General features: G+C 44.9%; 1 protein-coding gene across 3 annotated transcripts in view; it reads left to right on the plus strand.

Moving 5' to 3' along the window:
• Nucleotides 1-307: 307 nt before the first annotated feature.
• BIN3 (bridging integrator 3) overlaps nt 308-15,615 on the plus strand; it is a 59,860-nt gene continuing 44,552 nt past the window's right edge. Inside the window, exons 1-2 of one of the 3 annotated variants that reach the window (XM_030552073.1) lie at nt 317-375; nt 2,821-3,161. In XM_030552073.1, the coding sequence (XP_030407933.1) occupies nt 3,064-3,161 (98 nt within the window). In that variant the 5' untranslated portion in view covers nt 317-375; nt 2,821-3,063. Of the gene's footprint in view, nt 376-2,820; nt 3,162-4,251; nt 4,306-15,615 lie in introns of those variants that run through there. The other 2 variants (XM_030552076.1, XM_030552075.1) reach the window with 2 other exon arrangements.

Consider the following 15,615-nt stretch of genomic DNA (forward strand, 5'->3'; position numbering starts at 1 on the left):
CTGGTGATGGCAGAACGTGGGAGTGATCGCTGCAGCCTCACAGGGCAGCCACATACCAGCCCTGCTTTGTAAAACTGTGGCACAGCCTCTCACCAGCTCAGCCCAGCCCAGCCCAGCCCAGTGACGTCATGGCACTGGACAGTGACACCAAAGCACGGCTCCACATTGTGACGTCATGACAGCGTATGACGCTCTGGCTCAGCCTGGGCCCGGGGCTGTCCGGGAAGCAGCATGTTAACTTCCAGCTGGCCCCGCCCCCAGGCGGTGCGTGATGTCACGCCGTCTAGCGTGCCGCTTACTTCAGTTCCGGAAGGGGCGGGGCTAAAGAGCAAGCGCTTCCGGGAGGAAGCCGGGGCCGGAGGGGATCATGAGCTGGTGAGTGAAGCAGGGGGAGGCGCTGGGGGCTGGTCCCGCTGCCCCGGCCCGGCCCGGCCCCGGCCCCGGCCCCGGCCCGCCCCGGCCTTTCTCTGCCGTCGGCACTGGCCGATCGCTCTGTCCCGTGTCTGCGGCCCCCTCCCCCGCCCGAGACACCCGGGGCTCCTCGTTCGCCCGGCCCTGCCCCTCCCCTCCCGAGTCCCTGGCTCTCCGTCACCACCCCCGTTCGCCCGGACCCTTCCCGCTCCGCCCCCCCCGTGCCCTTCCCCCTCATCTCCTTCCGGGCCCCCACTCCACCCCCGCTTCGCCCGGGCCCTGGGCCCTTCCCCTCCTCGTGCTCTGCCCCCCCCATCCCGTGTCCTGGGCCTTCTCCTCCTCCCCCTTCCAGCTCTTGCATCCGCTACTGACCTGATATTCGCATCCCTCTCGTGTCCTCCCCACCCCTACCTCCGCACGACCCTCCTGTTTCCCTTGTAGCAAAATGCTGTTGTGTCAAGTTTATTACGGGGCGGGAAGGGAAGGGAAGCTACCTCCCATACCGACCTGTGTGACCCAGTGTACGCAGGGTTGTAACGTGCAAACGTGGACCCTTGTTTACTTCTCGTCACGGGTGTTTGTTACTCCCTTTGGAGAGTGAAAGTGGGTTAGTTTCACTTTCTTTTAGTCCCTTTCACTCTCAGGATCCTCCACCCCCCCTTACCGCACCAGGTTCCTGTAGAAAGGGCCCTCGTCTGAGAGTCAAACAGCTTGGGCTGAGTTCCTAGTTCTGCTGTTCTCCGCTCAGGTGTGAGAGTTGCTTCCCTTCTGCACATTAATCCCCCCCCCCCCGTACAATATGGGGCTGATACTTAGCTCCCCTTTGTGAAGCAGCTCTTGGTCTGTGTATGAGAAGCATGTTTTAGGGGCTTAATGGTCTGATCCAAAGCATATGGGAGTCAGTAAAAAGGCACCTATAGACTTCAAAGGATTTTGGATCTGGTTCCAAATTCTTATTTATTTATATACTTGCTTAACAGTGCCTGTAATAAACACAACAGAGGAAGATTGACATCAGAACAAAACCTTTTTGCTAATTTTTTTAAATGCCTGAAACAGTCTATTAATAGGTTTTATAAAATCTAGGTTGGGTTCAGAACTAGCCGAATTCACTTTAGCTTGTATCTTGCCTCTCAAATGGATTTCAAAATGTTTGTGACACAGACATTATTTGCACCTCATAATGTCAGTATTAAAATAGTAACAGTGCAGACTGAGGGATGGGGTTTTATACTCTCCTGTGTGTTCTAGCAATGCTGTCCAGTTTCCTCATGGGAGGGCTTCCTGCCTTCATAACAGGCCTGACAGCATGCCTCATCTTAGCTTGGGAATGTTAAGTATTGTTGTTTTTTGATTATTTGTGTGTTAAAGTAAATGTGTGTTGGATACTTCACAGAATAATTTGGAAGATACGGTCTCTGACCCAAAGAATTTGTAATTACTAAGAAGCCCCAAGGAGGATCAGGCTACTCTTGTGCTGTACAGATGCATACATAGATATGTTTCCAGCCCCAAAGAGCTTATTATCTGAGGCCCCAGTCACTGACTTCAGTGGCACTACTAATGTGTAATGTTAACCATGTGTAAATGTTTGTGGGTTTGGGGCCTAATTTTAGATGGGACAGTAGCAAACAGAAGGGAGGGGATGGAATGAGTAAGGACCAGAGTACAGCAACATACATATATGCATAGGACATCCTGCCCAAAAATGAGACTGATTTTTCTCAAAAGTAGCATAGTACTTGCTTAACATCTTATTGCTTACCCAGACACATCCTTCTCTACTTGCCTGGTTTCCCCCCTCTTAATCATCTCTCCCTTCTCTCTGACTGAATCCTCCTCCTTACCTACCCTCCTTGTCTATTGCAAATATGATTATAAAATAAATGTACACTTTTGCTTTGAGTCTGTTCTTCTGTTATTAATGAAAATGGATCTGTGATCAGATACTTGAAACACTAATGCAGCCCTTCACACTCATGGTTTCAAGTGACTGTAAGCTTTATTTGCAATAAATTAAAATAACTGATTATTCTCTTTTTAAGATTATTGGTATTTATCTATCTTAGGCATTTCTTATGTTTATTGTAATGTCCAAAAATCATTTGATCAAGACATTTAAACCAGACCTTGTCACGTACACATCATCAGTATACTTGCATACATGCTTTAATTACTCCGCTATCCCGAATTATTTTCCAAATATAAGTTACTTGTCTGGCTACAAAACTCGATTTCTTGCTTTGTAACAGATCAATGTGCAGCATTTCTGATTAGATTCTTCAACCTCCATTTCCCGCATAAAGTTTTATTTAGAAACCCTTGCTGGTTTTTTTTATTTATTCCTGCTCACCAATTCCTGCTCAAATGGTCTCAGTTTACAAGTCAAATGTTTGATTTTTTTCCTAGCTGCTGGCCCCGCAAATTCAAGTTGAGAGTTGAAAAATCCAGCAGTGTTCTCTCTGCCTCCTGCTGTCACCATAAATAATAAAGATTTTAGGATCAGATGTTTGCTGACAACTTTGCTGACAACTTTGCTGCAAGAGATTCCAGCTCTCTCTGCTGTGTCTATGTTGGCTCTTCAAGAATAACAGCAGAAACGTTTTTCTGTATCCATAAAGTCAGCAGATCTACCTTGAAGACAAACAGGGCATGGATACATTGAATAGAAAGTTCCAGTTGAACAGAATCATTGTCCTGATTATACTGCCCTGCTGTTTAAAGAAAGGAATATGTACTTTATGGTCCAGGTAGCCTAATCAGTGTATCTTTAGTTCTGACTCATGCGTCACGTTATTGTGGTAAATAATACCCATTGCTGCACTTAGATTTTAAAGTAATCAATTCATTTCACTCTCTATCAATCTTACTACTCTCTTAAATTGCACAACACAGAATCGCTCCACCTGTGCTTTCAGTCACACCGCTGCATCATGTGTGTTCTATGCTATAAATGACTGCATCCTAAAACCAAGCATTTATAAATCTGCCAAAAGTTAAGGGGAGTGTGTCACATTAAAAGTCATATTATTTAAAATGCCCTTAACTCTTTCACTTCTTTGAGTGTTAAAAATGGAAGGAGAATAAAAACCTACTGTATTTTTTTTTATCCATTTATGCACTTCTACTTTTTTAGTTCTCTTCAGCCTGGGCAATGAAAATAGATAGTTTCACTTTGAGGTTCTCATGCATTCACACAAAGATGGGATGCTTGGTTTGTAAACATTGTAGAAGGACCTTTAACTCCAAACAAAAAGAACTTTAGTTGGAGCTTTACAAAAGTTCCTCTGTGTGTGTTTAAGTCAGATTTGCTAAAAGCTCTGTACAGGATTCCTAAAACATTGTTATGGGACAGATCACATCCACAGTTCCTCTCGTGTATGTTGGTCATTTAATTAAAAATATTTTTACTGCCCTAAGCAATTTTTCAATCCTGTTAATCATGCAGAGCCTATAGATGTATGGTGATGTAAGAAAAAGAGAATTTAGCTTGATTCTGAGATCCCAGATTGAGTTTGTCGGGCTGGCCGACAGACAAATAATCTTTAGTCTTTGTCTGTAAACGTGCTTTTAAATGTGGCTATGGTCAGAAAAATAACTGAAAATAGCACCTTGCTCAGCAGATTTACTCCCTGTATATTGAGAATTAGTTTTTGCTATATTTTAGACCTGTTAGCACTGCAGAGCTAATAAAACCGAATTGTTCAGCTATCATAAGTATCATCATTAATGAAGTTCCCAAGACAGGGCTAAATGCTGCCAAATTACAACTTTGCAACTCCTTTGAAGACAATATGACAGCACAGGTGTAACTGAGGGGAAAAATTGGCATGCAGACTCTATTGATGGTGAGGAATGAGCCAGAAGGAACTCAGCTTGACCCTCAGATCCCTGGTGAGTCTGCATAGCTGATGGTTAGAAAAGAAATATTCAAACCAAGCAAGTCCAGTTTGATCAGAAATAACTGAGACAGTAAACAGAATTTTATCATGTCATTTGTGAATTTCCTTTTCAGAGCATAACTGCATGTTAAGCTCCTGTCTACACCAAGGATTTGCCTTCACTACAAAGTTAACGTGATTTATAACCAAGGATCCTAGAAATCCATTTGCCACAGAAAAATGCAGAATTTGTGTTCTTCGAGAGAATCTTTAGTTTTGACATTTTGTGAGAAAATGAAATCAAATACAGTTGAACCCCGATTATCCAATCTAGTTAGGACTGAGGCCAGCTTGGGTAATCAAAAATTCAGATAATCAGGGGAATGGGCAGGGCTTGGGATGTCAGCCACAGGCAGCAGTGCTCAGGCTGTCAGATTAAAAGTTGTAAGCATATCAATAAAACATTGTGTTCAACTGACACCTATATATTTTGTTGCTAGGGAAAGTTCAGTGTTTCCTTTAAATAGCAAAAATAAAAAAAGTGGACTTCTATGTTTTTTTAATCAGGATTTTGGGTTTTTTTATCACAGAAAACTAGGATCCCTGGTTATAACTCAGGTCATGTCCACACACAAAAACACTTAGGTGCACTTACACTTCAGCATAAGCCCAAGGTTCGAACTTAGGCTCAAGCCTAACCTCCCTTCCATCTTTACCCAAATCATTCTGTCCCAGGACCCTGCAAGGGTGAAGGTTCCAAGCCTGAATCAAACTGGGAGTCCAGGACCCAGGGTTCAAGCCCTATAGCTTTGCAGTGTAGATGCAGCCCTAGTGGACCTAGGCTCTGAGAGTCAGCCAAAAGTATCCCACATTCCCACAGGCTGGCTTTCTTGGTCCTTAGCACAGTCAGGTTTAGCGGACTGTCAGGTTTTCCCAAACTGCACAACAAAGAGCTAGAGCAGCCATATGGCAGGAGGGCACTAGAAGAGCTGGGATATGGTTGATTGCACTCAGGTCTGCACACTGCAGTGTAGATGCTGGAGTCCCGGTTTGGGGACCAGCTTAGAAAATTCCTAACGTAGGACTGACAATCAGTTCTGTAACCCACGGTCTAATGACTCGCTTTCCACTAACCCTGGGCTTACATTGCAGTGAAGTTGTACCCCTAGACTGAGCATGATGGTGCTTTTCACTTGAGTTCACTGGCCTGTCAAGTGGTACAGGCTAAAGTTCAGATTAGCACAAGTCGTCAGCTGTTAACATGCCCACTTGTGTAGTGTGGACTTAGGCTAAAGCCACTCGAGTGCCATTGGTCCTTTCCCACAACTCCACTCCTGTGCCCAGAAAGGACAGATGAGTTTTCCCATAATTCCTTGAGAAGGAATTCCTGGAGCAGCTCATTTTACTGCAATTTGGAACCATGGGCTATGCCGCCAGAAATCCTAGCACCACACACAAGTGAGAGCGGCATCAATGTGGACACAGCAGCATGAGGATTATTGTGTGGTGTGGCTGCTGTCACCCGAACGAGGGTAACTCAACAGGAGTCACTTGCACTAACATTGCAGTGAAGACATACTCTCAGGATGGAGCTATCTGGGAAAGCCCTGGTAGAGCGTATCTTAAACATGGTTCCTGCTGAGCCACATGATTGGGAGCCACATTTGACTTGTGTTTTAACATGATTTTTAAAAACTGCTCCATTAATGAATATGGGACCTTCAGTAAGCTTTAGCAGAGAATCAGAGAATTCAGAAACCCTGTGTACCTCTGGGGAGCTGCTTTATTTCAGGAAGGTTAGCCTGCAATAGCTGACATACATTATATGTGGCTTGCACTGGAAGATGAATTTTTCATCTTTTACTGGGGTAGGAATGAGGGGTCACTGTCAAGGGTGGGGTTACTCAACTGAAATCTGTGATTCCCCATTCTTCCTCCACAACAGATCAACGTCAGTCTTTGCGCGTTTTGTGGCCCTATTTCCACATGAATGTGAGAGACCTGAACTCTGAGGCGGTTAGTCTGTGTATAAAACAGACAATCGCTCTCAGTTCGGTCGTCAATGGCTGGCAGGCCATGCCAACTGTAATAGTCGCTAATTCATGCAGATATGGCCAATGTGAAGTCGTGCTGCTGTTTATTGAATGAATCGTGTCATTCACTTAGGGCTGGAATTCAGTACGTCTTCGGAGGGGAAAGGGTCTTATTGACGTGCATCCTCTGATGTAGGAAGATTCCTGAGGTCACATTTGGACCATTTAGGCTGCGGTGACTGTGAACGAGCAAGGCAGTAACAAATTCTTCTGTAGAACAGCATGCATATCAGAGGGGGCCTATTGTCTAGGGGATTGTGCCCTGCTTCCCAAATGTCAGTGTAAAAAATGTCTAACCTTTATATCACTTGCTTGCTGGGAGTTCTGCATAAAGAGAGGATGAGCCTTGTTCCAAACTTTCAAGACTGAGAGTTTTCTTTGTTTAGCTGATATATCACTGTTTGTTTAGTTTGCGCGTGCTGCCTCTCCCCAACAGTGGCCCTCATCAGATGCATGTCCGCAGCTTGGAACGTAATGTTTTGAGGTTTAGTGGGAGGTTTACCCTAGTGATTAGAGAAAGGGACTTAGTCATGACTCTGCAAAGTTTTATTCCTGGCTTTACCACTGTATCACTGTGCTTTGAGGAAGGTGGCCTAATCTTTCTTCCTCAGTTTCCATGTCTGTAAAATGGAGTTAATAGTTGCCTTGCATAGGTGTTGCGAGGCTTAATTAATGTTTATAAAGTACATGGGATCTTTGGGATCAAAGGTGCTATCGCTGTAAAGAGCCTGTTTGTAACAAGGGGATGGATGTAATTCAAGTTCTGTGTTATTAGTTCTTTGTCTTTCCTTAGCACTTTACAAACACTGTCAGGGCTTGTCTACATCAGAAAGTTGCAGCGCTGGTGAGGGAGTTACAGCGCTGCAACTTTGAAGGTGTACACATCTGCAGGGCATCACCAGCGCTGCAACTCCCTGTTTGCAGCGCTGGCCGTACTCCCGTTTTGTCTCGGGTGTAGAGGATCCAGCGCTGGTGATCCAGCGCTGGTAATCCAATGTAGACACTTACCAGCGCTTTTCTTGACCTCCGTGGAAGGAGGAAGCCTCTGGTAATCAAGCTGGTCTCCTTCCCCGGCTTGCTCTCGCGTTCCCGGGACCCCGAGCAAGCAGGTCTCCTTCCCTGCTGTTTGCAGGGTGGTTTGGGGAACGCGAGAGCAAACCGCGGCGAAGCTGGTCTCCTTTCCCGGTTTGCTCTCTCGTTCCCGGAACCCCGAGCAAGCAGGTCTCCTTCCCTGCGGTTTGCACGGTGGTTCGGGCAACGCGAGAGCAAACCGCGGCGAAGCTGGTCTCCTTTCCCGGTTTGCTCTCTCGTTCCCGGAACCCCGAGCAAGCAGGTCTCCTTCCCTGCGGTTTGCAGGGTGGTTCGGGGAACGCGAGAGCAAACCGCAGCGAAGCTGGTCTCCTTTCCCGGTTTGCTCTCTCGTTCCCGGAACCCCGAGCAAGCAGGTCTCCTTCCCTGCGGTTTGCAGGGTGGTTCGGGGAACGCGAGAGCAAACCGCGGCGAAGCTGGTCTCCTTTCCCGGTTTGCTCTCTCATTCCCCGAACCCCCGAGCAAGCAGGTCTCCTTCCCTGCGGTTTGCAGGGTGGTTCGGGGAACGCGAGAGCAAACCGCGGCGAAGCTGGTCTCCTTTCCCGGTTTGCTCTCGCGTTCCCCGAACCCCCCTTGAAGCCGCCCAACAGCGCTGCAGTGTGGCCACATCTAACACCACTTGCAGCGCTGGTTGCTGTAAGTGTGGCCACTCTGCAGCGCTGGCCCTATACAGCTGTACTAATACAGCTGTAACAACCAGCGCTGCAAAATTTTAGATGTAGACATGGCCTCAGACTAAGCCTCCCTGGCCCCAGTAAGGAAAGTCAGTGGTGTTACTCCTATTTTACAAATGGGGAAATTGAGACCCAGAGAGGATGTGACTTGCCAGAGGCCTTACAACTAATCTGTGACAGAAGCAGGAATCAAACCCAGATCTCCTGACTTCCACACCTAGGTTATGACTAGATGATGTTTTCTCGACCATGTTTTAGGGCCAACTTTCATTAGAGCAGAATTAGGCTTATTTGGGGAAGGATATTTTATGTTGGTAGATGAGATTTTTTTTTTAATCTTGATCCTTCTGTGACCCACGCTGGCATCGTTAAGATTTTGTGTCTTGCTTGGATTATAGTCTCCTAAATGAGCTGCCCCAGAGACTGCATTGAGAAGTTGTAGCTTGGTTGCTGGTGCTGTCAGGAATTTTGCCACTGCTCAGTGACTCTGTCACTGCAGCATTGATAGGCAGTTTAGTTTTTCTGCAGGTTTATGGGTTAAGAATGGAGGACAGCAAGTTGCTCAGTGTGGCTAGATGGCAATACACGTTGAGATCAGGAGGTCTCCACTCAAGTTCCAAACCAGGGTCTGAATTTTCCCTCCTGTCCTGATATTTCAATGCCATACTAGGGAGGGGGCTGTATGGCCTGAGGTACTGTCCTTCAGATGATATATTAAAGTGAGCTCTACTCCTGTGGCTGTCACGGGTGAAATTTAAAGATCCCAGGTCACTTTGAAGGAAAGAGTAGAAATTATAGTACTGATCTTCTGATCTCCATTCTCTAAAAGCAAATGTGAATGACTTGGGCTTTATTGGGGCCATTACTGAACCGGTGGTTTCTGTGTTTTCCTCTTCAGTTACAATTCAAGTATCAATTTATAATCTAAAGGGTACCTGTAGTTATAGAAGAAACTGCTTAAAACCTAGTTCTGTTGTATCTCAAAAGCAGGTTTTCAAGCTACACTTCACCTCTTCCAGTAGTTTTCCAGTTCCAGCATACTAACTAAACTAAGCACCTAGTATTAATTTAAAGTTAGGAGTTGAATTTTATAGTCCTGTGATGTTTAACTCCCCAAACCATTACCAGGTTTTGATCTAACAAGACTTCCACGTTAATCCATTTTCCAAAAGATTTTGGTGTGTAACGGCTGATGTTTAGCTCAGATCGTGCAATAAAGCGCAGTTTTCTAGGTCACTGAACCACATCTACTCCAGAGGTACTGGGGAAAAGTATATTTGGGAACAGGAGGGAAATGACAGGCATGTTCTGGTTCCAACATAAATGTTTATTATGTATTAACATTATTAATATTACAGTCATGCCCCGAGTCCTGATCAATATCACAACCCCATCTTCCTAGGTGCTGTGCAAACACATACAAAGAGACAGTCCCTGCCCCAAAGAGCTTCATTTCTAGCTTCCTACAGTCTAGGGATGCTGCAGTTACAGTTAAGAAGGTACTTTTTAGACTAAGCCTCCATTTTCAGTGGGTTATAACTGCTAAGTGGCCTACCTTCCCCACAAAATACCTCGTAGGCTGACATTTTTTAAAATTGGTCTCAACCCAGAATTCTTGTTTGTCACCTTTTTGGAGTGAACTTACTTCTATATGGAATTCAAGGGAATGTAGTGCAGGCCAGACAGCTCTGGAGAATCCAGTCTTCTGTCTCTGCAAGAGAAGCGCTGTTACCTCTGCACTAGAAAGCCCATTTCTAGGGATGAGAGGGGAACTGATTCGCCGTGCCCCATGCACTGAGGGCTTTTCTGCCAAATGCCACTTTTCATGATGGAATTTAAACAAAATTTCTTTATTATGATAGCAGGCTAGCACCTGTCTGATCAATGAGTTCTGGAGAGAAGGAAACAAAGGTATTTCCTCAAGCCCAGATCAAGGTCTCATTGATGTATATGGCAAAACTCCCAGTTAAACCAGCATTTGGCCCTTAGTATCTGATAAAATTTGATCCAAAAAAGCTCTTAGATCCCGAAGTGGTGAGCAAAGTATAAATAGCTACATAGATAATTACTTCCTACATATACCTAGATACTTGATTTTATAGCACAGATGGTCACATGCACTACAGAAGTACTCATGTTTAAACACTATAGTGAAATGTAGTTGTTACCTGTATTAATGTAGCTTCTGATCCTGCAAACTAGTCTGTGTGACTTGAACCCCTGAGCCATTGGCATCCGTGGGGGTCCACACTGGCTTAGGGGGTCCCCCAACGTGGACCAGCTTGTAGAATCAGAGCTATAATTTTTTCTTACCTGTGTGTACAGAAAAAAATATGTGAGCACCCTCTTTTAACGCTAACATGGTTATCACATGATTTGGTGGTGGTGGTCCATGCAGGCAACTAAAAAACAATCTTATAACACAGTTAAGCCACAACCATCTTTCACAGCCACGCTTAAAATGGTTATTTTTGTAGCATAGTCAGGGCCTAAAACAGCCTTGCAAAATTCTGTTCACCCACGCACCTGGCGTGAGTAATTCTCTTTTGATGGGTGAGTAAAATATCATTAGTTTTTTTATTATCATCTTGGAATAGGTGGGAGAGTAACTTCTGGCATTATTGCATTTGTTTAGTACTGACACTGGGCTTGGCTCTGCAGAGGACCACAAGGGATAAAGACGGTCCCTGCCCCAAAGAGCTTACACTCTATGGTCTGGACCACTAAACTCAGTGGAAGCAGGTTTGGAACAAAAAGGACTAAATACTTAAGGATTATAGTTTGAGGCTGGTCTAAATCAACATAAACTGCATGGTTACATTATGCGTTTTTTCTTTGTTATAGGGGCTCACGCTGAGACCAGTTTTGTTGGTTTGTTGGTGCCCTGTAGCTTTGTCGGGGCGGACTGAAGCCCAGGGTTAAGTCTATATACTTTTCAGTTGATTTCAGAGGTGTCCAATACTCTTAGCCAACTTCTGTGCTGCTGCATGCCCCAGGCAATCCCACTGACCTCCCAGTGGAGCTTCGCGGGCAGAAATCAACACAGAATTTGGCGCAGTATCTCTCTTAACATAAGCTGTTTGTGATCCATTTGAATAATTTTTTCCTTTCGCATTAGTGTTCTGTTTGGAGTGGTTGCTATGAGTTCTTATAAAGAAGGGGGAGTGGGGTGGGACGGTGCATGCAGTTTCCATGGACACCGTGTAGTACAGCAAGACATCCAGAGTGATGTGATATATTAATTCCAACTGTGTCTTGTGTTCATGCATCTCTCACCTGGGAGGGCTGGAGCTGGAATTCCCCCCTGTTCCTTGGACACTTGCTGATGCATTGTATAAGGTCATAGGGGGTTTTTTTTAAGACGAGGACAGTCTCAGACTCCTTATTCAGCTATCTGAGACTTGGAAGTTCAGTGGTTGTATAAGTTTTTCACTAAGGCATTGTACAGCACCAAGCACACTGTCAGCATGCAGTGAATAATTTCTCTTGTGGCCTGATCCTATGAGGTGTTGCCCACTTCTTGCAGGAACACATCTATAGTAGCAGAATTATTACCTATATTTCATCAGCTGCCTAAGGTTACAAGTGTAGACAGGGCCCAGGCATTTTTATTATTATGTCATAAAAAGCTGCACTGAACTGCATTGAATCATACTGTGAGAGAAGCACCTACCCCCATCTATACTAATGCTTCCACTATTGCTGCAAACATTGTAGCTGCCCCACCGCTGGCAGCTGCCAGAGCATTGCTAATATAGACAAGGTCCCAGATGGTGTGTGTAGGGAATGGGAATCGAGGGTTCTCAGCATTTTGCTGAGAAAGTTCCTGTCACCTAATTAAGGTGAACTTAATGCAGTGTTTGGTTTTTTTTATGAAAAAGCAAAATTTTCCTTGGAAAGCAGACACTTTTCATGAAAAATTTTGTTGAGTTGGAAATCAGTTTCAATAGAAATTTTTCAGTGAGCCCTCCTAGTCTGACCTCTTATAGTTATTAGAGTCTGTAACACTTTCTGCAGCAGTCTGAGTATTAACCCTCAGGTCCTGACCATGTACATTGTCAGCAAGTACATTCTGCCCCCTCCAACTTTCCCTCCACTTTCAGTTGCACACAGCTTTTTCTTTACTTCCTGTCCTAAACCATCACTGGAGATTGTTGTGCACTGTTGAACAGCAGTTGTTCATATCCCCAGAAGCAGCTGCATTTTAGTGGTGGTTGAAAATATTCATGTGTTTTCCCTATTTACCTGAGAGAGGTCTTAGGAAGCCTGATTAGTGTTTTGTGGTCCTCAAGTGGAAGGTGTTATCACGTGTTTTGTTGCTGTCTACGCTTATTTCCCCCATTTAAATTCCTGAGGTTGATAGGCCTCCTCCATTTTTTCTGGTCTCTGCCAGATTAGGGAGCAAGAATGGGCAAGTGTTTTGCTGGGGGGAGGGAATATTATTATACAAAATAGATAAAATCACAGCTGCAGCCTTAGATTAGAGGTCTGATCCAGTCGGATGATCCCTCTGCATCTTACTTTCAGAGGGGACTACAGAAAGTACCCTGCAAATCTCATTGGGCTGTATTACCCATTGCCTGGTGGATTTATCTGCAATGCTCCCATGCATGCGGAGGAGATTTAGAGCATGTCTACACATATAGCACTGCAGCGGCGCAGCTGCATCAATGCACATCTGGTGAAGACGCTCCGTGCCAACAGGAGAGCGCTCTCCTGTCAGCATAACAAAATCACCTCTGCAAGTTGCAGAGTCTGTGCTGATGGGAGAAGCTGTCCCGCTGACGTAGCACTGTCCACACCCGTGCTTACGCCGGTGTAATTTATGTCACTCAGGGGGGTGATTTATTCACATCTCTGAGCAACATAAGTTCTGCCGACATAAGCTGTAGAGTAGATACAGCCTTAGACCCTTTGGTGTATCTCTCTGAGCTTGTACATGGAGAGGTGTACTACACTGATGGGGAAATTTCAGAGAAAATTAGCCACAGCTTCTCCCTCCCTTCACCACCTTCCCCTCCCAGAGGGGTTCCTCAACTTCCCTGATGGGATGCTTTCAGGATTCTCTCCACCCATCTACACCTTTCTCTTACTTTAAGCGCCCACCCCCTCTCTTCAGTACTTCACCCTCCTCCATTGAGGAAGACTAAGTGGAGCCTCCCTTCTGATATCAGTGTTCCTAAACGAGCCAGAGAGGCTGCTGTTGAACAACTCACAACATCCCGATGGGGGCTGCATGCGCTGTTTTGCCACATTCCCGCTGCCAGCCAGTAAAGTGAGGCCAGGAATCTTCAAGGCATTACCGTTACTGTGGCTTGCTGAGCTAACTGGCTGTATCTGACCAGAGAGCTCTCAGAGTGGGAAGACTCCGACTCTGACTCAGCGTGCCCACACTGTTTATGAACATGATTTCAAGGGATTGCACACCCCAAACACAACCCCAGCTTTCTCTCGCTTAGCAGAAATAATAGAAACGAAACACACACGAGTCCAGGTTTCTTCTCTAGGCTGTGTGGAAACATACTCAGGTTTCTAGGATAGCATTTGCGGCTTTGGCACACCAGGAGGAGGCTCCGTAACACATAGTAAAATATCTGGAACCGTATGTCAATCTGATCTATTGCTGATATGTTCATTGCTGTGGTATCCAGGCAGACTAATAATACCTGGAGCTCTTCATCTTACAGTGCACTCTGACAGCTGCTAATTTGTGCATCCCACTATAATTGGTAATTATATTATCCCCATTTTACGGATGGAGAAACTGAGGCACAGCAGTAAAATGCCTGGCCCAAGATGTCTCAGCAATAGAAACTGGGATTAGAACCCAGGAGGAGTTATTGGCTCTTGGGCTTGTGCTCAGAATGTTGGAGCACATCTCTCTGCTGCCAGCAGCTTCTTGCAACAGCATTTCAAAGCTGCAGGTGTGTCAGTTTATTTTACAATCTCAGCTAAGATCAGTGGTTCTGCCCCTTTTACTACTTCATTGCTTTATTCTTTCTGTTCTTCTTTCCTGTGTTGCTTTTTCACTGAGCCATATTAAACCAGGAAAATTGTCTCAAAATATAAAATAGCCTTTTTTTCTTTTCTTTTTTTTAAATAAAAAATAGACATTATATGAACAGGGTTTTTTTAAAAGGTTTTTACTAGACAGACATAATTAGCCAACTGGCATCATGATGCTAATAGAGATATTTGCTGTTTCAAAGTATATTTGTAGTTTTGTTGAACATCCTGTTGACTTTCTTTTGCTATGAAAGAAAATAGTCTTTGTTTCTTCCTCTGTACACAGAACTTTTTGGACGTGAAAATCCTTTCCTTCCCAACTGAGCTGGAGTTGAAATATCCTGTAGCTCGCATCCCACACTGCCCTTCATTGCATAAATGTAATGAGTAGTTTAAAGAAAAGTGAGCCATCTGAAACAGGATGGGCTGATCCCATTATCCATTAATTGACCTGAGCTGCTTGTTTTATTCTAGTTCGGCTCGAGAAGAAACGCAAGTGCTAAAGCAGACTATGTCAGCTCAGGTTAAAGGTAGGAGGAAGGAGTGATACAATTTAAGCTCAACCAGGCTACTCAGGTGCTGTAGAAGACCTGAAATACTCCCTCAGTCTGAGCCCGGATTCCTCCATCCCTTTCCATCCTGCAATTAGTTGTTACATAAACTACCAGTTGCCTGTACCCTCAGCTGCTGGTCTTGGTTGATTTAGAACACTAGGGTCCAGGCCTTCTAGTATGATTTGTGATTTAATCTGGTTGGTTTCCACTCCGCTATCCCTGTTTTACTAGAGTTTACTTAGTTTTGTCATGCTCTTTAATGAAGACTGACAGTCGGTTTTTCCCCATGCCTCACACACTTTCCAGAGCAGCTGCCTTTCCTTAGGAAGCCCCCATACTTCATGAGATTGCAAAGCTGTATTGGGTAGAGAAGTCTGATTAAGTAAATGGTGAAAGATCATGTTTTAGTAAGACAAGGTAGGCAAGACAATGCCTGTTGTTGGACCAACTTCTGTTGGTGGAGGTACAAGCTTTTGAGCTACGCTGAGCTCTTCTTCAGCTTTGGCGAAAGGAATTCAAAATCTTGTACCGTCCACCTGCAGAAGTTGGTCCAATAAAAGATATTACTAATTAGGGTTGCCAGCCCTCCAGAATTGTCTTGGAGTCTCCAGGAATTAAAGATGAATCTTTAATTACAGATAATGTCATGAGATGAATCGTCCAACCAAAGTTGGCAACCCTATACCTAACCCACCTTGTCTCTCTCCTATCCTGGGATCAGCACAGCTCCAAAACCACTGCAAACAAATGTTTAGAGACTCACACCACTATAGCTATCTTTACTGCTGCTCTTTGCATTTTCCAGCCGGCCACTGTCTGTTGCAGATTAATTTGCTGGAGGCATCTGTTTGAATGGTCCTCTTTGGCCGGTGGTGTTTCAGAGCCTCTGCAAGGGGCCTGTATTTAA

This window comes from Gopherus evgoodei, chromosome 2, assembly GCF_007399415.2.
Source record: "Gopherus evgoodei ecotype Sinaloan lineage chromosome 2, rGopEvg1_v1.p, whole genome shotgun sequence".
In the NCBI taxonomy this organism is placed as follows: Eukaryota; Metazoa; Chordata; order Testudines; family Testudinidae; genus Gopherus; species Gopherus evgoodei.